Raw genomic sequence first — 25457 nt, forward strand, 5'->3', positions numbered from 1 at the left:
AGAATGTGGATGGGTGTGGATAAAACAGACGGGGAGTGGATGCTTCCTCTTGTGGGGCATTCTGTGATGAGAGATCATAGTCTTAGGATAAGGGGAAGCAAATTTAAAACAGAGTTGAGGAGAAACTATCTCTCCCAAAGGGTTGAAAATCTGGGGAATTTGCTATCCCAAAGTGTGGTGGATGCTGGGACAGTGAATAAATCTAAGGTGGAGTTAGACAGATGTTTGATTGGTAATGGGTTGAAGGGATATGGAGAGAAGGCAGGAAAATGGGGGTGAGGAGTATATCAGCCATGATCAAATGGTGGAGCAGATTCGATGGGCTGAATGGCCTAATTCTGCTCCTATACTTTATAAACTTGTGAACCAAGCGCCCTAAATGGGTGGGATCAAGCTCCCGCAGAATCAGGATTTTTAGTTCTAGTTTTTTGGTAGCAGTTGTTGCTGGGGTTTGAAGCAAATTTTGGAAGCTGTAGGACATCTTTCCCTGCTTCTCTGTCCCTCTCTCTCTCTCTCTCTCTCTCTCTCTCTCTCCAAGAACTGTAACAAACACTACATTGGACAAACAGGCAGAAAATTAGCCACCAGGATACATGAACATCAACTAGCCACAAAACAACATGACCCACTCTCACTAGTATCCTTACATACAGATGAGGAAGGACATCACTTCGACTGGGACAACACATCCATCCTAGGACAAGCCAAACAGAGACACGCACGAGAACTCCTAGAAGCATGGCATTCTAACCGAAACTCTATCAACAAATACATTGAGTTAGACCCCATCTACCACCCCTTGAGAAAAAAAAAGGAAATGGCGTCACAACAGAAAATGACATCACCAACCCAAGGAAATCCAAACATACAAATTGAAAGCAGGAACCATGAACAGTGCTTCGCCTGGAGGCCCACTGAAGATGTTACCTAGTAGGGTGACGAAACATCTGGAAATGAACTTTCCAGCTCAGCAAGCAAACTTACATCTAGAACCTCAACATGAGCTACAAATCTTAAAATCTATTATTTTGTTAAGCATTTAGATAGAGTTGCAGTTAAGCCAATCTTTTATTTTTATTTAGTCTGTATCTTAACTGCAGTGTAAAAATAAATGTCTAGTAATTTGACCAATCGAATTGCATCTGGACTACCTTCTGAATATATTTTGAGGGGGTTTGGTCCATATCTGTGGCTGATGGTGGGAACTGCAACATCTGCAAGTTTGTCTCGGAACCATACATACCGTCCTGATTTGGAACACCATTCACATTCCTTCCCCTTCGCTGGGCCAACATCCGGGAAAGCCCTCCCCGACAACAACCCTGGGTGGCACGGTGGCACAGTGGTTAGCACTGTTGCCTCACAGCGCCAGAGACCCGGGTTCAATTCCCACCTCAGGCAACTGACTCTATGGAGTTTGCACATTCTCCCCATATCTGTGTGGGTTTCCTCCGGGTGCACCGGTTTCCTCGCACAGTCACAAAAAAAATGTGCAGGTTAGGTGAATTGGCCATGCTAGGTTGCTCGTAGTGTGAGGTGAAGGGGTCAATGTATGGGAATGAGTCTGAGTGGGTTGCGCTTCGGCGGATCGGTGTGGACTTGTTGTGCCGAAGGGCCTGTTTCCCCACTGTAACTAATCTAAATCTAAAAAAAACATTGTGTGTGTACCCACAATGACATGGACTGCAGTGGTTTCAAGAAGGGAGCCTGCCACTGTCTTCTCAAGGACTGTAGGGGTTGGGGAACTAAGGCCAGCCTAGCCATTGCTGCCCTCATCCCATTTACAAATTAGAGAAGAACATCTGATGGTTTTGCTTTTCTTAAAAAGAAGTCAGTACCTTCTAACACTATGATGGAGAAGTCCTGTGCAGTTTGGGATTTCCTGGTGGCAAAGCATTGATAGGCTCCTGAGTGACTCTTCTGAGCAGATGTGATCAGCAATGTGTCATTATTGATTCCTCGGACAGAGATGTAACCATCGGGAATGATAAGCTCCGTGTCTCTGTACCACCTGATGATGTACTCAGGAGAACCCATCACACTACACGACAGAATGACAGTGCTGCCAATTCCAGTCTTCAGTTTCTTTGGAGTCACTGTTACCCTCAGCGGATCTGCAAAAGCAACGGAAATACAAAGCAAAGATTATGACTTGAGTATAACAGTTAAGCATATCAATATCTCACACAAATAGATTGCCATTTTCTGAATGCAAACCCTCAAGTTCAAACCCAACATTCATGAAGGAATGTAAAGAAACTCATCATAGAACAACACATGGGCAGAGGTGATAAATCTGCCTATAAATCTGAGCTTGCTCTTTTACAGATCAATCTAGTTGGCCCCACTCTTATCCTCTTTGCCTACACCCTCTCTCCTTCAGGAATGTGTGTACATTCTTTTTGGTAGCCAAGGGATAAACAGCCTTACAGATCAGTGGGAAGCACTCTCTCATTTTGTTCAATAGCTGGAGAGGTTTGTGTGCAACAGAGAAGAGTTCTTGACGGAGAAAGTCAGAACAATAGGAACATAAAACATAAATTACATAATCCAGCAGTGGACAAGTCTGGGGAGTGTCAGAAAAACTGATAAGAATTAGTAAGTTTAAAGCATTTGGTTTCCTCTTCTGTAATGAGCATCTTATTTCTACAAATTAGATTAATGCATTTAGCAGCAAAGTCCAGTGACATAAACCTACACTGAGAACGACATGGTTTGCACTGCTCTCTCACAGCGCCAGGGATCCAGGTTCGATTCTACCCTCAGGTGGCTGTCTGTGTAGAGTTTGCACATTATCCCTGTTTCCTCCAGGTGCTCCAGTGTCCTCCCACAGACCAAAGGTGTGCAGACTTGGTGGATTAGCCATGGGCAATTCAGGGTTACAGGGATGGGGTGAATCTAGCTGGGATGCTCTTTGGAGGTTTGGTGGGGACCCAATGGGCTGAATGGCCTGTGGGAATTCTATGATGAATTTACGGCACAGACCCATAGCACTCTGCCTCCCCGGGTGCGGCTGGTTTTTTGGTCCACTAGAATCTCCTCACACTCTACTTTGTCTCATAGGTAAACGCGGTCATGCTGACTCACCTACGATGTCTAGATTATTCCTGTCTTCCAATATAAAGCACTGATCCTCTCAATGTCAATGAGTAGCTGGTGGTACAGCACAATGCTTTCCAGTTGACTGTGATCCCTTACATTACCATGACAGCCAGTGCAACATTCACTTTCACATGTCATAGACACAACACCACGGGCTGTCAGGATGAGAAATCCACCTTCCTTTTGTAGAACGCATCACGCAATTCTGTAGCACTTGGCATGACAGCAGTATCGGATGATCCACCTGCACTAAAGGGATCATGGCGATGATAGTGTCCTGCACTGATGGCCCAGTAAATCGCTTATATTTGCTAAAATAAAATATTAAATCAGTTCTTTAAAAATTTATCTCCTATATGTTGCATTGTATTCTGTCTGGCTAACCCGTCCCTGCCTCTCTTATCTAAATGGTAAAAGAAATAGGGGGCGGGATGTGTGGGACCAGCATGTTAATTTTGCCCCCGGGTTGAGTGGGACATATTAAATTGATTCCCTCCCACAGTAATAGCCCTGTTCCCTTGCTGTAAGTATCAGAGACAAAATATAGTCGTAGACATGTGCTATTTTTAGGACAATGGTGGACTTTGCAAAATGGATGAATATTTCCTTCCAAACAGTGTGGGCATGTTCTCAAACAAGAAGTCTTAAGGTTCGTCTCTGAAATTTGCTGGAAATTCCTGGAAATACCCATTGATTCATTGATAGGATCTCAATGTTTGGCATTTCCATTTCATTGTGGTTCCTGTCGGCCTGTGTAAAAAGGGTTAAAAAAACTGCAGTTACTGGAATCCAAGGTAGACACGTAGGAGTCTGGAAGTGTTCCTGAAGAAGGGTTATACCCGAAACATCGACTTCTTCACCTCCTGATGCTGCCTGGCTTGCTGTGTTCCTCCAGCCTCCTGCTTGATACTTTGGATTCCAGCTTTTGCAGTTTTTTTGTCTCTAAGGAAGTCCAACTGTGTCTTGGCCTTTGTTCCTTTCAGATTGTTTTTGTTATCACTTTAAAAACAAAAGATTGTGCTTTTCCATAACGCACAGCGATGCTGAAAAGATTGTCAGGTCTGCAGATTGGGAGGTGGAAGGGTCCAGCTTTTGGACAAAAGAAGCAACCCAAACTTCTGATGGAACAAAAACAGAAATTGCTGGAAGAGCTCAGCAGGTCTGGCATCATCTGTGGAGAGAAATCAGACTTAACGTTTTGAGTCGAGTGACCCTTGCTCAGAGCCCAGAATTTGGATGGATCTGATTCTGAAAGTGAAGGGTGGAACTGGTGAGTGCATTGACTCCTCAGGCCAATGATAAATGCCCCCTCACTGTCTCCAAGTGAAAGTTAAGAGCAGTCCAAACATATGAGGGGTATCAGTCTGAGTTTTTAGTGCAAGTGATACTTGGGAAAACAAAAACACCCAAACACCAAATTTTTTAGTCACCTACTTAACTCAGACATTCAGCAGAATGACCGAGATTTCTGTTTTGTTATTCTTTCTGGGACTGTGGGAATCACTGGCTGGGCCAGCATTTATTCCCAGTTGCCTTGAGAGGTTGACAGCGAGCTGTCTTCATGAACTGCTGCAGTCAAATTGGTTAGTTAGACCCACAGCTCTGTGGGTGAAAAAGTGAGATTTTGACCTGGAGACACTGAAGGAACAGCAATACATTTCCAAGAAAGGACGGTGAGTGGTTTGGAGAGGAAATTGTACATGGGGGCGTTCCCAAGTAACTGCTGCCTATGTCCTTCTAGCTGGAAATGGTCATTACTTTGGAAGGTGCTATGTGAGGAGCCTTAGTGATGTTCTGCAGTGCACCTTGTGGATGTTTGTGCACTTTTGCTTCTGACCGTCAATGGTGCAGGGACTGAATATTTGTGGATAGGGTGCCAGTCAAAGAGGCTGCTTTATCCTAGATGGGGTCAAGCTTCTTGAATGTTGTTGGAGCTGCACCCATCAAGCAAGTAGGGAGTCTTCCAACACACTCCTGACTTGTGCCTTTAAGATGGTGGACAATTTTTGGGGATTCAGGAGGTGAGTTACTCGTTGCAGGATTCCCAGTCTCTGACATGCTCTTACAGCCACTATGTTTATGTGGCCAGTTCAGTTCAGTTTCTGGTCAATAATAACCCCCAGGATAATAGTGGAGAATTCAATGGGAAAGACAATACCATCGTCATCGTCATCGTCAAAGGGCCATGATCAGATTGTCTCTTGATGGTGATAGTCACTGCCTAATACTTGTCAGTAGAATCCTGGATATTGTCCAGTTCATGATGCATTTGGACATTGACTGCTTCGCAAACGGAGCTGAACTTTACACAATTGTTAGCAAGCACACCCATTTTTGAGCTTTTGATGAAAGGAAGGTCATTGATGAAGCACCTGAAGACGGTTGAGTCAAGGACACTACTCTGAGGATTTCCTGCAAAGATGTCCAGGAGCTGAGATGACTGACCTTCACGACCATCTTCCTTTGATTCCTTTGACTCTGGGCAACAGAGAGTTTACTCCCAATTCCCATTACAGAAACGTAGACTCTCACAGAACTGCAGGAGGCCATTTGACCCATCATATTTGTATCAACTTCCAAACGAACTACCCAGCTCGTCACATTCTGCAGCTCTATCTCCATAGCCCTCTAACTTCATCGCTCTCAAATATCTATCCAGCTCTCTCTTGAAACCTCCTGTGGAATCCACCTCCATCACTCTCCCAGGCAGCACATTCTAAATCCTCACAACTCTCTGAGTAAAGACGTTTATCCTCATCTCACTCCTAGCTCGCTTGTTGACAATGTTGAAATAGTTTCCGACAGTCCTGATGAGGGGTTATGCCTGAAAGGTCGACTCTCTTGCTCCTCAGACGCTGCCTGACCTGCCGTGCTTTATCCAATGCCACCCGACATTGACCCTGACTTCTCCAGCATTCTGCAGTCCTCACTATCTCAGAGCTACTGACATACCAGCTAATGGAAACAGAATATTCTTCATTACTTTGTCAAAATTGTTCATAATTTTGAACACCTCTTAATCTTCTCTGCTGGGATTTACCCTGAGGCCTTTGTCTTTCCCAGCAGATAGCAGAGAAAGGCGAGAAGCTCTTACCTATGACTTTAATGATTTCAGTCACTTCCGCTGAGCCGAAGGTGTTTGTCACTTCACAGATGTACATGCCGCTGTCCTCCACATGTAGGTTGTTAATCGTCAGGCCTGTAATACGCTTGGTCCACCGGCTGTCGACTGGCAATGGCCTGTTGTCTTTCAGCCAGCGGATCACTGGGTTTGGATAACCTGAAGCGATGCATGGAAGTTCCATGGTTTCCCCGGTTTTAACTTCTTTGGACTGAAAACTGTCCAACACTGTAGGCGCTGATTCCATAGGATCTGCAGGTAGAAACCATGTAGAAGTAAATATAGTTAGGAGTGGGATTAACCACATGGAGTTAAATATAGGTAGGAAGCACTTCTCCCAAGCACTGAGGATGTCACCTAGACAGGGGACGAAACGTTTGCAACACAAATTCCCAGCTCGGCGAACAGAACCACAACAACGAGCACCCGAGCTACAAATCTTCTCCCAAACTTTGAATAGGTAGGAAGGGGATTAACCTCGTAGATTTAAATATAAGTAGGAGGGAGGTTTACCACATAGATTTAAAAAAAGGTAGGAGAGGAATTAACCGCGTAGATTTAAATATAGGTAGGAGGGGAATTAACAACGTGGAGTTAAATGTAGGAGGCGGGGTATTAACTACATAGACTTAAATGTAGGAAGGAGGAGGATTAACCATGAACATTTAAATGTCGGAGGAGGGGGATTAACCATGTAGATTTAAATGTAAATAGGAGGACAATTAACCAATCAGATTTAAAGGTTGGAGGAGGGGGATTAATCAACTTGCATCACTCAAAACCAAATTTTTTGCCCTTTCAATTTTATTCAGTGATTACACTAAAGGGATAATGAACAGGAAGAAAAGGAGGAGTGGGAAAGAAAGGAAGCACAAAATAGTTGGAGAAACAGACAGTATGAAGGAGATTTATTTTCTTGAATGGAATTAAGGATTGGGATTGATCCAATGTTTAACTCACTCAAAGCTGAATGTCCAATCATCTGCCATTTTTTAACGTATCTATTTTATGTTTGCTCTCAAAACCCAGCACTAATTGCAATTTTTTTCTAATTCTAATCGTTAAATTTAGTCACCAAGCTGCGTAATTCCTTTGCCAAAGCATTCCACAGGATGACGTAAAACTAACAACACTGGAAATACAGTGTTCCACAGAAGCTCTCCGAAGCGCCTTACACAGCCCCTTCTAAAACCGTGACCAGTTCATCTAGAAGGACAAGGGCAGCCAATACATGGAAACCTGTAAGTTCCCTTCCAAGGCACTCACCATTGTGACTGTCCATTTTCAGAACCTATGGTTTGGAATGTTTTGTTTGTGCTATGTCTTAGATAACCTTCTAGTCACAATAGGACTAATCACTGTTTCTGGTTGTGAAGCAATATGGTGTTATCACGGGCTTTCAATCTAGAGACCCAGGTGATGCCCTGGAGTCCTGTATTTAAATCGCTGTTCCTTCGGTGTCACTAAGCCAAAATTCTGGAATTCTTCCTAACAGCATTGTGTATGTAGCTACAGCAAATGGAACACAACAGTTGAAGATGGCAGCTCACCACCACTTTCTCAAGGGCAACTAGGACTGACTATACATGGTGGCCCAGCCAGTGACACCCATTTCCCACGGATGAATGATTATACAGATTTCTCCTCTGTGCCTCTATGTCTCAGTGAACAGTAATACTTGAGGAGGTCATGTTCACTTTGTCTTGAAAATGAATAGACCATATCCATGACTGGCAGTGAGAGGATTTACTTGACTGTTGGTACTTATCATTTTGATGTGACAAAGACTGTAATATTTTTAAACTTTGAGCAAATAGGAATTATTTCACTCACCAAATAATTGGGCGGCACGGTGGCACAGTGGTTAGCACTGCTGCCTCACACCGCCAGAGACCCGGGTTCAATTCCCACCTCAGGTGACTGTGTGGAGTCTGCACGTTTGCCCTGTGTATACGTGGGTTTCCTCCCACAGTCCAAAGATGTGCAGTTCGGGTGAACTGGCCATGCTAAATTGCCCGTAGTGTGGGTTGTACTTCGGTGGGGCGGTGTGGACTTGTTTGGCCACACTGTAAGTAATCTAATCAAAGTGGGGTTAGTGACTGACGATCATTAAATTTATCCACTTCATACTTTGCGGCTTTCACAACCAAGGGCCTCAAAATTGGCATGGCAACAGCCCAAACACTAATTATTTTGCTGTTTTGAAATGAATCTGCCAATTCTGGAGAATCCAGAGCCAAGGAAAGGGGACAAAATTTAAAACAATAACAAAATGGCGCAAATTTAAAGCAATTGGTAGAAGGTGCAAAAATGAGATGAGAAAAATGTTTTTATGCAGCATGCAGTTCGGGGCTGGAGTGCACTGCCGAAGCATGTGGTAAAGATAGGTTCAATCGAGGTATTCCAAAGGGGTGAGTCAGTTATTTGAGAAGGAACTATGGGCAGAGTTACAGGGGGAAAGCAGGAGAACGAAACCCGGTGACAGGCCCATTATAGAGGCAGCCCTCACACAATGGGCCAAATGGCCACCATCAGCACTGCAGCAATTCTGTGACAGAAAAGTTGAGTGAAGTGGGGTACATAAAAAGTAAAATTAGGATTGAAATAATTACAAAATCATAAGATTTTTCAGCACAGGAAGAGGCCATTCGGCCCGCAGCACTGGTGCTGATTCTTTGAAGCAATTACACAATCAGCTTCCCTGCCACGCTCTTTCTCTGTGGCTGTGCAGATACCTCTGCAGGTATAGATTCAATTCATTGTGAAAATTATTATCGAATCTGCTTCTAATCTCCATTCCATGCAGTGCATTGCAAATCATGGCAACTTGATGCATGAAAAAGTCCTGTTTTCACCCCTGGATAGTTTTGTCAATTCTCTTAAGTCTGTGCCTTCCAGTTACCAACACTCCTGTAGTGGAAACCTTTCTCTCCAAATAAGAAAATAGGGTAGAACACAGATCAAGCTGAAGTTGAAAATACATTTTTAATTGTGTTTTGAATATTTATTTTATGGTTAAGATTGTTATTACAGCAATAAAACTATCTGAGGCATGCTAGTAGCTTTATTTGTCAAAATATTAGTGTTCTGTTTTAGTACAAGCTCAAAGCATAGCCACCTCAGAGAGAGAAAAAGATTGCACAGCTGTACCTGAAAATATTACACATGGAGCAAAGTGGGTTTATGTAGCTACAACAGAACTGTCTCATTTTTCATCCATTCTAATTATTGCACACAAAAATCAGGGAAACAATTCTCTCCTGAGCTATATGTTCATACAAGCTGACAGCTTTGGGGTATGGAGATTCCTGATTTTAAAGCCAATGCATTAAAATGAGCAAGACAGCCACCAAAAATTTCCTAACTATTCATTTCACCAATAATCCAGGCAAGGAAGTGCATCATATATCAGGGAAATAGAATGTACAAAAACATTTACTGAATGTCAGACACTGGTAAAGCAGGAAGAGATTGGGAACTTACAGACTGGGGGTGCAGTGGCAAAGGTACACTTGGGAGATTGGACAGGCAAATTGACCCTTCTGAGTAGGTTTAGAAAGTGCAGAGAGAGAATCTGTGTTCTGAAGCTGAGCGGGGGGTGGGGGTGCTGTATTTCATGCTTTGTTGGGATCACATAGCTTAGCCACTTTTTCAACATAATATCCTCCAACCCACTGGGAGATTCACCAGGACTCCATATGGCTTAGTTGGTGGAAGGAGAGAAGGGGCTTAATCGGTGTTGCACACAGGGTTACCTCAAATCAATCTGTCTGAATCATTAAACATTTCTGTTAGATTCTGCCTCACTGTTTAACACCAGCCTCCTACTGTATCATTAGAAAACAGCACATAGAGAGAGACAATATGGCCCTTCATTCCAGACATTAAGGTCTCTCAGTTTACTGCATGATCACCCATTGAGAGAATACATCATGACCTTGGACCTCTTCCAATTTAAGGCCATATTTATGTAAAATGTGATGATAAAGTACGATAATTTATACACCTCATTAGTTAGCTGTTTTTTGACATGTTTGATGTATAATTCACATAATATTATTTCTCCTGACTCCTCCACCCAGTTACACTCTCCATTGCCTAAATCTACCAATTACACATTGGGATTGATTAAATAATAATGTTGGCTCTTTATTTGAAGGGAAGACTATATACAGATAATGTCCTGCTGAGATTTTCCAGCATTTTCTCTTTTGGTTTTTTCTCTTTTGGTTACAGATAATGTCCACTGGGATATAAGTATAATACATCTTATTCCTATCAGTCCTACTTCACACTGCTGTCAAAGTCATAGGATTAATCCATCAGATCTTGTCAGGGTAGATAATGATTGACAACAGTTTAAGATATGCCCCTTAAATATGCAATGTCATCCCATCAGAATATTCCTTTATTTAACTAAACGTTTATCCTTAAAGAATCAAACACTACAAGGCAGCAAAACAAAAGAACAACACATTAACCAATAGCAATACATTTATAACTCTCTTAAATGGTTGCTCATCCATCCAGTCTTAGTTATGGCAACCTTTCTTAGAAGCTGCTGTCCATTTTCAGAACCTATGGTTTGGAATATTTTGTTTGTGCTATGTCTTAGATAACCTTCTAGTCACAATAGGACTAATCACTGTTTCTGGTTGTGAAGCAATATGGTGTTATCACGGGCTTTCAATCTAGAGACCCAGGTGATGCCCTGGAGTCCTGTATTTAAATCCCACCATGGCAGATGTTGGAATTTGAATTCAATAAAAATCTTTAATTACGAGTCCAGTGATGACCACGAATGCATTTCCGATAGTCAGGGAAAAGCGTCCGGTTCTATAATCCCCTTAAGGGAATGAAACTGCCACCTTTATCTAGTCTGGCCTACATGTAACTCCAAACCCACAGCAATGTGGTTGGCTCTTATTTGCCCTCTAGGCAATTAGGGATGAGCAATAAATGCTGGCCTAGCCAACAAGATCCACATCCTGTGAACAAAAAAACTTACAGGAAACTCTAAAGTTGAACTTCAGCTATTATTGATCTTTGACAGTCGACCATATTTTTTCCAGAAGCTAACAATGGATGTGGACAGACCTGACATGCTCAGTCTGTAAGGGCCTTCATTGCCAATAGCAACTTAAATACTTGTTTTTCTGGTTCAGAAATATGGGCTCCTTTTGCAGGGATGTTACCTGAACATTTGAACAATTCATTCCAACTTTCCTAGAGTTATAAATGGTCAGAGGTTATTGTTAGATTTAGTTTTTGGTCTTATCAAGCTCTTTGTTTTTGACAGTTTCATCTTCTATGTTCCATAAAACTGTATCTTGGAGGGAAATGGCTGCGGACTTGGAAAAGTGTAAGTAAACAGTGGAAAAAACTTTTTGTCTGGCTGTTATGGAGTCATTGAGTCATACACCTCACAAACAGATCTTTCAGACCAAACAGACATCCCAATCTGACTCTAGCCCTATTTGCCCATATCCCTCTAAACCCTTCCTGTTCATGAACCCATCAGATACCTTTCAAATATTGCAATTGTATCTGCCTCCACAAATTCCTCTGGCAGCTTGCGCCACCCTCTGTGTCAAAAAGTTACCCCCCTTGGGCTCTTTTCAAATCTTTCCCCTCTCATACTAAACCTATGCCCTCTAGTTCTGGACTTTCCCACCCGAGAAAAAAGCCTTTGGCTATTCACCCTATCCATGCCCTTCATGATTTTATAAACCTCTACAAGGTCACACCTCTAATATTCCAGTGAAAAACGCCTGTCTCTTCAGTCTCTCCCTGTAACTCAAAGCCTCTAGTCCCGGCTGTTCCTGGATAGGTTCGAAGTGTCGTAATTTGCTTCACCAGAATCCGAAACAAACGTAGAGTCCCGGGGTGTCTGCAAGCTCTCCTTAAAGTGACAGCACCTGCAATCTGCAGTTTCAATTCTATTCCTGCTTAAGCATCACGGCAACTGGACTTTACTGTTAATGCTTTCCCAGATTGAAACAATTTACAAGGATCTGAAGTCTGCTGGCTGCTGTGGGGTGTGATCACTGAAAGAAAACGTGCTGGATGTAGAATTCCTAAGGAGCTACAGAATCGCTTCCACACAGCGAGGCTTTTTGAAAGCTGGTTCTTCATCGTTTTGGTCCTTTTTTTTGTTTAAATGAGACATGTCAGAGTCGAGATTTGTAAATTTTGTAGTAAGATTTTCAAAAATCATGAGGCAAGCATGCTACAGATGCCATCTTTAAATTTTTAAAAAATTATTTGGAAATCACCAGCTGCTATCATGTCATGTTCCTATCTTGAATGTAAACGTACAGGTCCCTTGCAAGGATTGGTAAAACAATCGTTTGGATTTTCTGATTGCCATCGGTCACTATTCCTGGGTGAGATGGGAGTAATGCACAAGGATGCCGTGGAAACCCCAGCATAGTAGACCCTGAAGGAATTACTAAGAAAACTGAAGATTTTGCTCAGTAATTCCTGTGCGCTTAAAATGTATCCAATTTACTCAGAATTTGGAAGGTTCTGATGAAACCAAGCTATTTTTTAAAAATTCATTCACAAGGTGAGGGCATCTCTGGCCAGGCAATCATTTATTGCCCATCCGTGATTACCCAGAGGGCAGTGTAAGTGTCAACCACATTGCTGTGGGTCTGGAGTCACATGTAGGCCAGACCAAGTAAAAATGGCAGTTTCCTTCACTAATGGGTTTGAGTGAACCAGATGGGTTTTTCTGACAATCAACAGATAATCATGGTCATTGTTAGGCTCCTAAATCCAGGGGTTTTTTAAAATTGGAAATTAATTGAAATTCCACCATCTGCCAGAGTGGGATTTGAGCCCACGTCTGTAGAATGTTACCAGGGTCTCTGGATTAATACTCCAACAATGATACCATGAGACCATTGCCTCCCCATAATACCTGGGAAACTTAAGACCATTAAATGCATAATCTAACTCCTGAGTGACTATTCAACTGATCCAATACTTAATTCTCACAGTCATAAAATGTGGTGCTGGAAAAACACAGCCGGTCAGGTAGCATCTGAGGAGCAGGACTGTGGGGTGCTTTCCTTGACAGCGGGCCTGGTATAAGTTCTTCATCAGGAATGTTCCTAATGAAGGGCTTATGCTCAAAACTCTCCTGCTCCTTGGATGCTGCCTGACTTGCTGTGCTTTACCAGTACCACATTTTTTGACTCTGATCTCCAGCATCTGCAGTCCTCACTTTCTCCTAATTCGCACAGTCCCAACTACACTACAACCTGATCACTCACTCCTCCTTTCCCTGAGGTAACAACCACTCCCTTCCCCCATACACCTGACAGCCCCACTCTGTTCACCTTGACCCCCTTTATCTGAGAGGTACTGTACAGGGAGCAGCTTTCTTAAATTTTTTAAATGTATTATGGCAAATTTACTTTTGTTTTGATATTAAATATGATTTCAACTCTCATTCCAGCTGTGCTATTCTTTGCATCAGACTTTTGGGTGATTTTGACTTTCATGCTCTTCCCCCCCCCCCCCCCCACACACACACACACACACATTACAGCACAGAGGTGGAACGAGTGGAGAGTGTCAAGCTCCTGGGAGTGGTCATCAACAACAGGCTTTCTTGGACTCTTCATGTGGACTCACTGGTTACAGAGGTCCAACAATGTCTCTTCTTTCTCAAGCAGCTGAGGGAATTTGGCATGATGGCGAATACCCTTGCTAACTTTTATAGATGAGCCATCGAGAGCATTCTGTCTGGATGCATCACTACCTGGTATGGCAACTGTACCATTCAAGATCGGAGACGGTTACAGAGGGTGGTGAACTCGGCCCAGACAATCACAAAGGCCAACCTCCCATCTATAGAATCCATCTACCAGGCCCGCTGTCAAGGAAAGGCTGCCAGCATTCTCAAAGATCCATTCCCCCTGGCAATATTTCTCTACAACCTCTACCATGGAGGAGAAGGTACAGAAGCCTGAACACACGCACCAGCCGGTTTCGAAACAGTTTCTACCCTACTGTTGTTCGAATACTGAATGGGCTCACAAACTCTTAACATTCACCTGCACTTGTGTTTTTGTTTTTGCCGCTGTTTACCTATTAGATATTTATCTATTCTACTTAACTCTGTGATCTACTGTATTGCTCGTAAGACAAAGCTTTTCACTGTGCCTTGGTACATGTAACAATAAATTCCATTCAATTCATAAATTCAATTCAATTTTGAAGAGATCGTGAGTGGTATGTTTTGCTGGGCTGCCCCAACTCCACTTTTCCCATACACCCTATTATGTATATTAAGCGATTTTCTATTAAGTGAGGTTTCGTTGGAACTTTAGAGCATTTTAGGAGAACTACCTGTCTACTGAGAAGAACTGTAAGGTTGAACTTCTAACTCATGTCTTTATTTCTCTCCTTTTTACCTAAGATTTTGTACCTAGGTACTTTGTACCCAAGACAGCATCGCAAGTGGTGGCATTGCAAACTTTTCTCTGTACTCCTGTCTCCCTGTACTTGAGTACATGTGACAAGAAAACCTAATTCTAACTCTGAAAAACAAGTGAGGAAGAAACAAATAGATGAACACTTTGAGATTAAGTGATTAACGGGAGGAGAGGTTTGTTTGGAGCACTAACCATAGCATGAACATGTGTCCTTTCTCCATGTTTTAGATCATTTGAGCTTTATATCACTGAGAAAGTGTAAAACCCAAGGTTCTGTAAGATCACTTATTTTTGGTTTTGGAGTGTGGACTAAAAGATGGGAAAAGATCCTGCTTTAACTAAATAAACTGTGTAGGAAGGTATCTGCAGTTTTAAAAAAGAGTGACACAACTCATTGCAAGTTGTATTTCCAATGCTGCCTTATTCAAGCAGTGCTTTGTTCATGTGGGTGTGTGTGTTCAGGGCAGTCTTTTGATTGTTTTTTAAAAAAATTAGGATCAGTTTTGTGCAGGTTCAGGAGTGCTCAGCACAATAGCTTTGAGGTTGGTCCCTGGGCTGGAGGTTTACAGCCTTGTGTGGAGAGTGTATTGCTGGAAAAGCACAGCAGGTCAGGCAGCATCCGAGGAGCAGGAGAATCGACATTTCGGGCATCAGCCCTTCATCAGGAATGAGGCTTAAGCCCGAAACATTGATTCTCCTGCTCCTCGGATGCTGCCTGACCTGCTGTGCTTTTCCAGCAGTACACTTTCAACTCTGAGCTCCAGCATCTGCAGTCCTCACTTTCTCCTAGTTTACAGCCTTGTAGTTGGTTAATATTGGGGAAGCTTCTAGCTTACAAAGAGAAAGCACCTAAATCTTGCTCCCTCCCTCTTGTGTGGAGAAGTAACATCCCTTGGTAGCTGTTCTCAAAAAAGATGTTGAGAAAACCGAAAAAATAAAGCAAACCCCACTGGGGCATCTCAAACCAGAAAGAAAGATTCTGAACAGCCCTGTTGTGTCAATGTAAGTGAAGTCCCTGATCCCTGGAACCACTCTGGTAACTCTCCTCTGCATCCTCTCCAAGGCCTTAACACTCAGGCTTAATGTCTGGAGGTATCAGGACAATCCTGGGGATTTAGGAATATTGGGTGTCTGTGAAAGATAAGATACCAGACTTGGATGTTAACAGCAAGGGTTACACGCTTACCGGAAACTGAGAGACGGGCTCCATTGCTCTGACGCGTTTCTCCACTGTATTTATGTCTGGTGATACACCTGTATGTAGACAGCGCGTCCTCCTTTTGTACATCGGATATGTACAAGGCTCCATATGATGTGATGTGGAATCTACTCCCTAGAGACAAGGATGAAAAAAAAAATCAGTTCAGAATCTTGTCAGCATTCAACGTCAACTAGATTTCAAATAGCCATTCTATAAGTCGGCTTTGGCAGTAATGTGAGACTTCAATTCAGGAACGTCAAAAGGAGTATTTTTCTGTAATTGTCATGATGGTTATTAGCAGTGTAGAGAAACAGCAGAGAGTCCTGGATTTAAATTAAACATTTTTAAAGATCCCTTCCTTTTCAATAGGATATGCTCCTTGATGGTTTCGTCCTGTAAGTAAAAGAAAGAACTTGCATTTTTATAGCACCATTCACAACCTCAGGATGTCCCAAAGCTTTATAGCTGGGTCTCATAGTGTCACTATGTGCAGCAGCATGTTCCTCACACAGCCCCACTGGACTTTGTTTAAAACCATTTCTGTTCATGTGCAAATGGAATGTAGCTCAGCATGACCCTTACCCCACTCCCCACACTGTAATAATAAAAGGTGGTGGGCTCTCTTAATGTTCCCTGCTAAATGGCGCTCCTTTATATTCTAGGAGAGACTGCGGTCTTCTTGGAGGCAGATATTAAAATGGTGAGGCAGATGCTTCTGAGGAGTGGGGGGAGCACATCTCCTTCACTCTTGAACAGAAATAATAATATGAAACATAATCCTCAGGCTTCAATGAGTGACCTTTGCACTCACTGAGCTTTGTTTGCTGATGGAATTTATGTGATAGGAACACACAAAACTTTCACACAGACTCCAACCAGCCACTGAAATATTTAGAATGAAATGTAGAAATTAGGAACAGGAGTAGACTAATTGGTCCATTTATCCAGCTCCATCATTCAATATGATCATGGCCAATCGCTATATTCCTGTCCTCTCCCCATTTCCTCTTGATGCCTTTAAATATCTAGAAACATATCAAATTCTTTCTTAACTATGTTCAATGATCTGGCCTCCACAGCCTTATACAATAGGGAATTCCACAGAAACAAAAGGATCACTTGGCCTGATTTCTCTCCATGGATGCTGTCAGACCTGCTGAGCTTTTTCCAGCAATTTCTGTTTTATGTTTCTGAGTTACAGCATCCACAGTACTTTCAGTTTTCGTTACAGAATTACACAGGTCCACCTCCCTTTGAGCGAAGAAATACCTCTTTAGTGTCTGCCTGAAATGCTGTACTCCCTACCCTGAGACCCCCCCCTTGTGACACCACTGCCCCACTACAGACATGAATGGCTTATCTGAGTAGTTTCAGAGCGGGGGTATTTTTCAGAATGTTGGGGTGGGAGGTGGGATGAGTTGGGGGTGAGTTTTGATGAGTGAGATACAAGATGTCAGCACTGACCAACATTTACTTGACTTTTTTTATTTGGTGTGTCAGGGATTGGTTACTTTCTAGTTAGCTGAACTACAACTTGCATTTATATATGTACCTTCAGCGCAGTGACACAGCTCAAAAAGGGAGCTTCACAGGGGCCCAATCAGAGAAAAGCTGACATTGAGAAAATGAGAAGACTTTACAACAATTGACTGAAACTGAGATCAAAGAGCTGGGTGAAGAATAAAAGTCCTGCATTTCAGTAACATCCCATAATTTTACCTCTAACGAGCAGCCTTTCCCCATCACTGTCATTTGTGTCTCTCCCATGCTGGCCCTGCCCATACAGAAGGTGTCGATTTTCTGCCATTAGTGGGGAATTATGGGCAGTAATTTTTCCATTAGAAACTAGATGGAACGTGTTCCAAACTTATTCCAGCCAATCGCACGCAAGGAAGAGAAAATCATCACCTCATCTTTCTCATTTACACTGGTCTCAAATCACAAAGGTGACGACAATACAAAACCTGACACACAATCACTGCTGCTTGGCATCCTTTAATTCAAGGGACGATTCTGTCACTGAAATACATTGGTATTCAACATCACTGATGTGTCACCATCATGTCATACTGTAACGATGTGCACTTCAATGAGGCTTAAGGTCCGTGATGACAAAATAAACTACCTGGGCTTCATTTTAGTGATTTCAATGGCACCAGTATCTCACTCACCAAATTTCACCCCTCCCCGCCTGCTCCCCACTTCCCCAGCTCATCTCATTTCCTACCCCAATATTCTGTAAAATACCCCCAGTGGCTCTGAAGCTACTGAGACAAAACAAACGTCAGAAGCAATCATCCCAACACCCATAAACGGAGCTGCATCAAGACATTATTTCAACGAGCTGCATCACACTGCAGCACCGAAGAACTACAAACAGCAGAAGAAAAATACCTATACGACGTTTTCAAGAAAAATGGATGCCCAATAAATGTAATCCACCGATTCCTCAGAAACAAACCCAAACAAGCAGACACAACACAACCAAAAACTATAGCCACATTACCTTACATCAAAGACATATCAGAAATGAATTCCAGACTACTCAGACCCCTTGGCATCATGGTAGCCCACAAACCTATCAAAACTCTTAAACAGCAACTAATGAACCTAAAGGATCCAATAGATGCCACCAGCAAAACTAATGTCATTTACAAAATACCATGCAACAACTGTAATAAACACTACATCAGACAAACAAGAATAAAACTTACCACCAGGATATATGAACACCAACTAGCCACCAAAAGACACAATCCACTCTCACTAGTTTCCATACATACAGACAAAGAAGGTCATCGCTTTGACTGGAACAACACACACATCCTAAGACAGGCGAAACAAAGACACGCAGAAGAATTCTTAGAGGCATGACATTTTAACTGGAACTCCATCAATAAACACATCGATTTAGATCCCATCTACCTTCCCTTGAAAAAAAGAACCAGAAATGACATCACCCACCTTAAGAAGCCAAGACCGATAAATAGAGAGGCGGGACATACCACCAACACTTCACCGGAGACTCTCACTGATGATGTTACCTAGTCATGGTGACGAAACATCTGAAAACAAACTTTCCAGCTCAGCAAGCTAACCTACCTACAACCCATTCACATCTGGGGTGGGGCAGTGGTGTTACCAAGGGGTCTCAGGGTAGGGAGTTAGCCATTTCAGACAGAGATGAAGAGATATTTCTTCACTCAAAGAGAGCTGAACTTGTGGATATCTCTACTGTATAAGGCTGTGGAGGCCAAGTCATTGAATGGTGTTAAAATAGAAATTGAAACATTTCTAGATACTTAAAGGCATCAAGGGGGAATAGGGAGAGTATCGGAATATGGTGTTGAGATCAGACGTGATCATATTGAATGGTGAAGCTAGATTAATGGACCAATTAGTCTACTCCTGCACCTATTTTCAATGTTTAATTACAGATACTTCACTGGCTAGTCCACCAGTTGGAGACTCTGCGCAGGCTTTGTGTATTCCTATCACATAACCCTCGATTCTGTTCCAGCTTCATTATTTATGCAGACAATGCAGTGTTGCGAGATATAGGGCACATCATGTTGGTAAATCACGTGGGGGAAACAAAATCAACTGTTGCTGCCATTAAAATCACAGGATCAAGTAAGCTCTTTGTTCCTTGTTTGTAGAATAGAGTTTAGCTCACACATTCCCCCTGTATGTTTAAAAGAGTAACATGGGAAGCTGGCTAGTCAAGGACAGAATTAAGAGAACCAGGTAACATTGATAAATCATTTGTATTTACTGCTTCAGCCCAGGATCTCATTTGAATTCCTTATCAAACATATTCTTGAGAGAGCAGCTTGCTAGAGAAGCTTTTCTATATCACACCCACAGACCTATCATTCTCCTTTGCATCACACACACAGCTGCGTGTGTTGTTGCACTCCCCAGTCTGTGCAAGGCTAGCTACCCTCAACCAGCCCAGCCCAATTCAACCTCAAGCTCTACGTCACACAGAAGGGGTTAAATGTGTCGACTTGTGACCAAGTTAGAGCCCAGTGCCAGTTGTGATAATGCTCATATCCCTGGAAACAAGTCCAACTCCAGGCGTTGAGCAGAAAAATCACAATAGGGCACTGTGAAGGAGCTGCTGCATTGGTGGCAGCTCCTTCTTTCTGAAGAGACATCTTCAGCCTGCTTGAGTGGATGCCAAAGATCTGTTTTACTACAGGCAATCCTGGGATTGGGAACGGGTTCCTTTCTGGAGCCTGTTCTCAAACTAATTCAGACTCAGGTCAGAAGACAATGCAGGGCAATTTAGAATAGCTGTTCATAAGTACAGGAAACAGTCCCTGTCTCAGGTCTTTAACATTATAACTATGTATGGGATTGCATTAAAAAATATATGCCTTCTTAAGTCAGACATTTGTAAATTAGGGTCTGCTGTATTTTGAAGAAGTTCTTTGGAGTTATCCACAAGCTGCCTTAGGGTGGAATTGAACCCAGGTCCCTGATACTATGAAACAGCATTGCTAACCACTGAGCCACAGTATCCTGGGTGCTATTAATCCCTCAATCAACATCACACTAATAATTTCTGCTCATTGTTACATTGTGATTTGTGGGAGCTTGCTGTGTACAAATTGGTTGCCATGTTCCCTCCACTGCAACATTGACAACACTCCCAAAGTACCATTGGCTGTAAAATGCATTGAAAGGGCTGCTGGTCATGAAGGGCGATAGCAAACTGCAAATCTTTCATCCTTTTGTACCAGTTGTGTCATTGAGGTAGCAATTCTTTTTGATTTTTGGGAATGTTTAACACAAGGCTGTTAAAGCTTAGGCCAATTGCAAAGCTTTAAAGCAGAGACTGGCAGGTCTTTGTTAGATTTGAGTATTAAGTTTTTCAGGGTCAGGGTGGTTTGTTGGTGTGAAGATACAAATCAGCTGTGATCTAATTAAACAACAGAATGATGGGGGGAAGAGAGAGCCTGAAGGTTTTATGTCAGTTCCTATGTAAATTCTATGAGAGTCACAATACGCCTATGGAACAGCACAGAATATGCTGCCAAACTCTCAGGGCAATGTGCTCAATCATCCTAGAACTTCATCAACTGTCTGGTAGGAGAATTTGATTGCCGCAGTTTGTCCTTTCCTATTTAAGGTCCTCCTCTCTTTGTAAAATAAGCTAACTGCTTTTATATACTATACCTAGCATCACTTACCTTTCTCTTACTTCTGTGGCAACGTTGCAAAGTCAATGGGATGATGAAAAAATTTGCAGCATAAGAAGCAGTAGCCACAGCAATGAATAAACCAAACATACAGCTCCCCTCCCCCCTTCCCCACCCCCCCCCCGCCCCCCCCGCCCCCCCACACCCCCCACTCCCAGGTTAATGTTAGAGGGCAGACTGCATCAGGTGTAATCACACTGCCATGGTGTGGCAATTGTATCTTCAACCCATGGGCCGCAGCAGAATGTCAGGAGCCCCCATCAACTCAGGGCTCACTCAGCACTTGATGCTGTCTCTCAAAATGGATGGTGTAGCAGCCAGAATTCATTGACAGCATCAACCCATGCCTGGTGGTCCCACTGTGAATCATGTCCCATTCATTCCACCAACATTTCCTGATGTCGTATCTCTTGTTCATTTTTGTCAGAAAACAAAAGCTTCTTGAAAAGGTCTAGCATGTGAGATAACTGAGCGGGGGGAAATCAGTGGGATTAGGTTAATCCATCCAAGGAGCTGCTGCAAACATCAGTTGTGCATGCATGATGTGAATTGTATTAGTCTTTATTTCACATGAGAGCTGAAGCATACAAGGAGATGAACAATAGTCAGATGAGACAAAAGAAAAGATGCATATCAAGTGTGAGCTCAAATCCAAACAATAGTGCAAATGAATGTGTGAATAAAAGATAGTGAAAAGTAAGTCAATGGTTCTGACTAATAACCCTTCATAAACTGTTCTATTGGGTCTTCTGGATGTTTACTTTTCTTTTAAATCTTATGTTCTCTGGAGAGGCTCCAGATCAATTTCTAATCACATACAGAGTAGTGAAACGATGGCAATTGGGGTAAAGCCATCCTAATTGAGGGGGAACTCACCAGGAGTTTCCCTTTACCAATCACTGCCAATGACATCTGACCTAAAGTGTATCCTTGCAGAAGCTTTGCAATGACTCGTCCATGAGAAAGAAGTTTGCCAACCTGACCCATGAGGAAATTATCATTTGGGAAAGTGCCAGAAGGCGCACGGTACCTTGTGGAATGGCACCTCTGCACAGAGAGGAGAAATAATAGGATTTTAAAATTGAAAAAGGGTTTTATAATGCAAAAGGAGAAAAACAATTTCCTCTGGTTGGGCAGTCAGTCATGAGGGTCATCAGTTTAAATTGGTGACTGAGGCAGTCAGAAGCTAAAAAGAATTTTCTCATTCAGTGCAAGACACAATAATCAGCAATTCATGCACATTAATGAGAACGTGAAATTAAACTTCTATATGTGCTCCCTGGTATCAATAGTTCACCCTGCAAGACAAAAACAGCTATTCACAGGGCTATGCATGGAGCAGCTCACCATCATCTGGCCTTCTTGCTTCTATAATTGATTGTACAAAATATGGGGAATTAAAAGTGGGATTTTCAATGCACTCTACCAAACAGTGCAACCATTTCTGCATTCGGCTGCTTGACATATCAATATATTCCGTGAAAATGTACTCTAGCCCCAACACTCATGCAAATTCACGCAATGTAACCTGTAGATTGAACCGTAAGTTTAATTCAGGAATTAAAGACTATCTCTGGGTTTGAGGTAATGCATACAAGGATTCCAAAATGTCCACAGGCAGAAAAAGCTGTCCCTACTAATACTTATGTCTGTTTTTTTAACTGTGATCAAATATGAAGATGAGGCAGTAAATCTAGTAAAAACATTCAGGGTTGACATGGAGGTAGACAATATCGATTTGAAGGAGTCTGACTTTGAGTTGCTTTGGTTCCAGGATTGTTCCAGTCTCTCCAGCATTAAAGATTAATCTCCTGGATATTGCAGTGCACAAAATCCTGGAGAAAAAAATACAGGCTTTATATTAAAAAAATCTGTATTATTTTCTTTTTGTTTTATTTATTTGTCATTGAGCCTGAGAGCAAAACTCCTTGAGTGCTCCAACTTCCAAGCTGACAAACCTGGGATAATAATGAGGTCATATTTCCTTCCTGCTATAGGAAGCGGGCTCATGGCATCAAGTTGATTACCCTCTGAATGGAAGAGTGTAGTGTAGTGGTAATGTCACTGGATTATTATCTCAAACCTCAGACCAGTGTCTTAGAAAATAGAACATAGAACAATACAGCACAGGATAGACCCTTTGGCCCTCATTGTTGCGCTGACCTGTGAACTAATCTAAGCCCATCCCCCTACACTATCCCATCATCATCCATGTCCTTATCTAAGGACTGCTTAAATGCCCCTAATGTGGCTGAAGAAGGGCTCGATTCTCCTGCTTCTTGGATGCTGCCTGACCTGCTGTGCTTTTCCAGCTCTGATCTCCAGCATCTGCAGTCCTCACTTTCTCCTAATGTGGCTGAGTTGACTACATTGGCAGGCAGGGCATTCCATGCCCTTACCACTCTCTAAGTAAAGACCGTGACTCTGACATCTGTCTTAAATCTATCACCCTTTAATTTGCATGTATGTCCCCTCGTACAAGCCGACATCATCATCCTAGGAAAAAGGATCTCACTGTCCACCCTGTCTAATCCTCTGATCATCTTGTATGTTTCTATTAAATCCCCTCTTAGCTTTCTTCTTGCCAATGAGAACAGAACAAGTCCCTCAACCTTTCCTTATAAGACCTTCACTCCTGACCAGGCAACATACTGGTAAATCTCCTCTGCACCTTTTCCAATGCTTCCACATCCTTCCTGTAATGGGGCGACCAGAACTGTACACAATATTCCAAGTGCAGCCTCACTAGCATTTTGTACAGTTGCAGCATGACATCATGGCTCCGGAACTCAATCTCTCTACTAATAACACCTAACCCACTGCATGCCTTCTTAACAGGGTTATGAATCCTATCTCTTATAATCCTTTCCAAAACCTTTCCTAAAACAGACGTAAGGCTCACTGGTCTATTATTACCTGGGTCATCTCTGCTGCCCTTCTTGAACAAGGGCACAATGTTTGGGGAGATGCATTGGGCCCCACAGGAAGTTAAATTCAATTTGCAAATTCTGCTTTTGGAAGTGAATCTCAGTAATGGGGACCATGAAACTCGTCCAGTTCATTCTTATTCTTTAGGGAAGGGGATCTGCCAACCCTACCTGTGACTTCTGACCCAAAGCCAACTAACTGCACTCTGAAATAGCCAAGCAAGCCTTTCAGTTGGAGCAGATGGAGTTAGGGTTAGGGTTAGGGTAAGGGATAGGGTTATGGTTACGGTTAGGGTTAGCATTAGGGTTAGGGATAGGGTTATGGTTAGGATTAGAATTAGGGTTAGGGTTATGGTTAGGGATAGGGTTACGCTTGGGGTTAGGATTAGGGATAGGGTTATGGTTAGAGTTAGGATAGGGTTATGGTTAGGGTTAGGAATAGGGTTGAGGTTAGGGATAGGGTTATGGTTATGGTTATGGTTAGAGATAGGGGTGGGGGTGGCCAACAAATGGTGGCCTGGTCTGTGATGCCCACACCTCATGCCAAGTTTTTTTTAAAAATCATCTGACCTACACATCACATGATAGGTCACACCTTGCAGTTTGCAAGCAGAAGAGTAATAAGCTCAGCATCTAGACTACAAAGTTCTATTTTAAGCTCAACAATGCATTGAAAATATCCAATTCTTTACCATGGGTAGTCAAGCTCTGCTTAACTGAACTAGTCCAATGTTACAGCCATTTCTTTGGTCTTATGAACGTAGGCAATGAAGGCAACTTTGTAACTTTTACAGAAGCAGAGAAGGTTGAGCTGCTTGTATTTGCTGCCTTGCTCTTCTTTAATGTAGATGGAATTCGACAGTGGGCATTAAACTACCAGAAAGAGACAGTGGGCATTAAACTATCAGAATGTGACTGCAGCGACTGTCTTAAATATGTTGGAATGCTACCATCAGCACAATGAACAGTAGCACTGATGTGACAGTTAATAAAGATAAGGCACATTGTTGCGCCCACAGCCCTTGTCGCATACTGCAGTGTTGTGTGAGATTCTCAGCACCATAGCGCAGTGTGGGCTGGGTTCACTGGCACCGTCATCTTCTGGGGTGGTAGAGGAAAACCATTTTGTGGTCTCAGGAGAAGAGCTCTTGTCTTAAACAATAATTAATTTGTTGGATTTAAGGAAAAGTGTAATTTACACTGATATGATACACACTGCTACAGAAACGATGAGGAGGACGAGAATGGTCATTCTTATTCCTTCAAGATCCTGAGTTTTTCTCACACCAAATCTTATGGAATGTTAATAGTGGATTGTGCATATGGCATGTTTCATTATTAACACTTTCAGACCCTTATACAGTAGATAGTGGGGTCTTAGCTCCTGACAAGTCACAGCACAGATGTTGTAAGAAGATAAGACCCATTTATCACATACTGACCTCTGAGGAA

The 25457-nt window shown here is 42.6% G+C and overlaps 1 protein-coding gene across 1 annotated transcript in view; it reads right to left on the reverse strand.

Moving 5' to 3' along the window:
- Positions 1-25457, reverse strand: part of dscaml1 (Down syndrome cell adhesion molecule like 1) — a 584291-nt gene that overhangs the window by 212630 nt on the left and 346204 nt on the right. The window contains exons 4-6 of the mRNA XM_072593321.1: positions 15857-16003; positions 6197-6475; positions 1839-2114 (exon numbers count right to left, since the gene is read on the reverse strand). Of these exons, the coding sequence (XP_072449422.1) occupies positions 1839-2114; positions 6197-6475; positions 15857-16003 (702 nt within the window). The remainder of the gene's footprint in view (positions 1-1838; positions 2115-6196; positions 6476-15856; positions 16004-25457) is intronic.

The sequence above is a fragment of the Chiloscyllium punctatum genome, chromosome 23, assembly GCF_047496795.1.
Source record: "Chiloscyllium punctatum isolate Juve2018m chromosome 23, sChiPun1.3, whole genome shotgun sequence".
Lineage (NCBI taxonomy): Eukaryota > Metazoa > Chordata > Chondrichthyes > Orectolobiformes > Hemiscylliidae > Chiloscyllium > Chiloscyllium punctatum.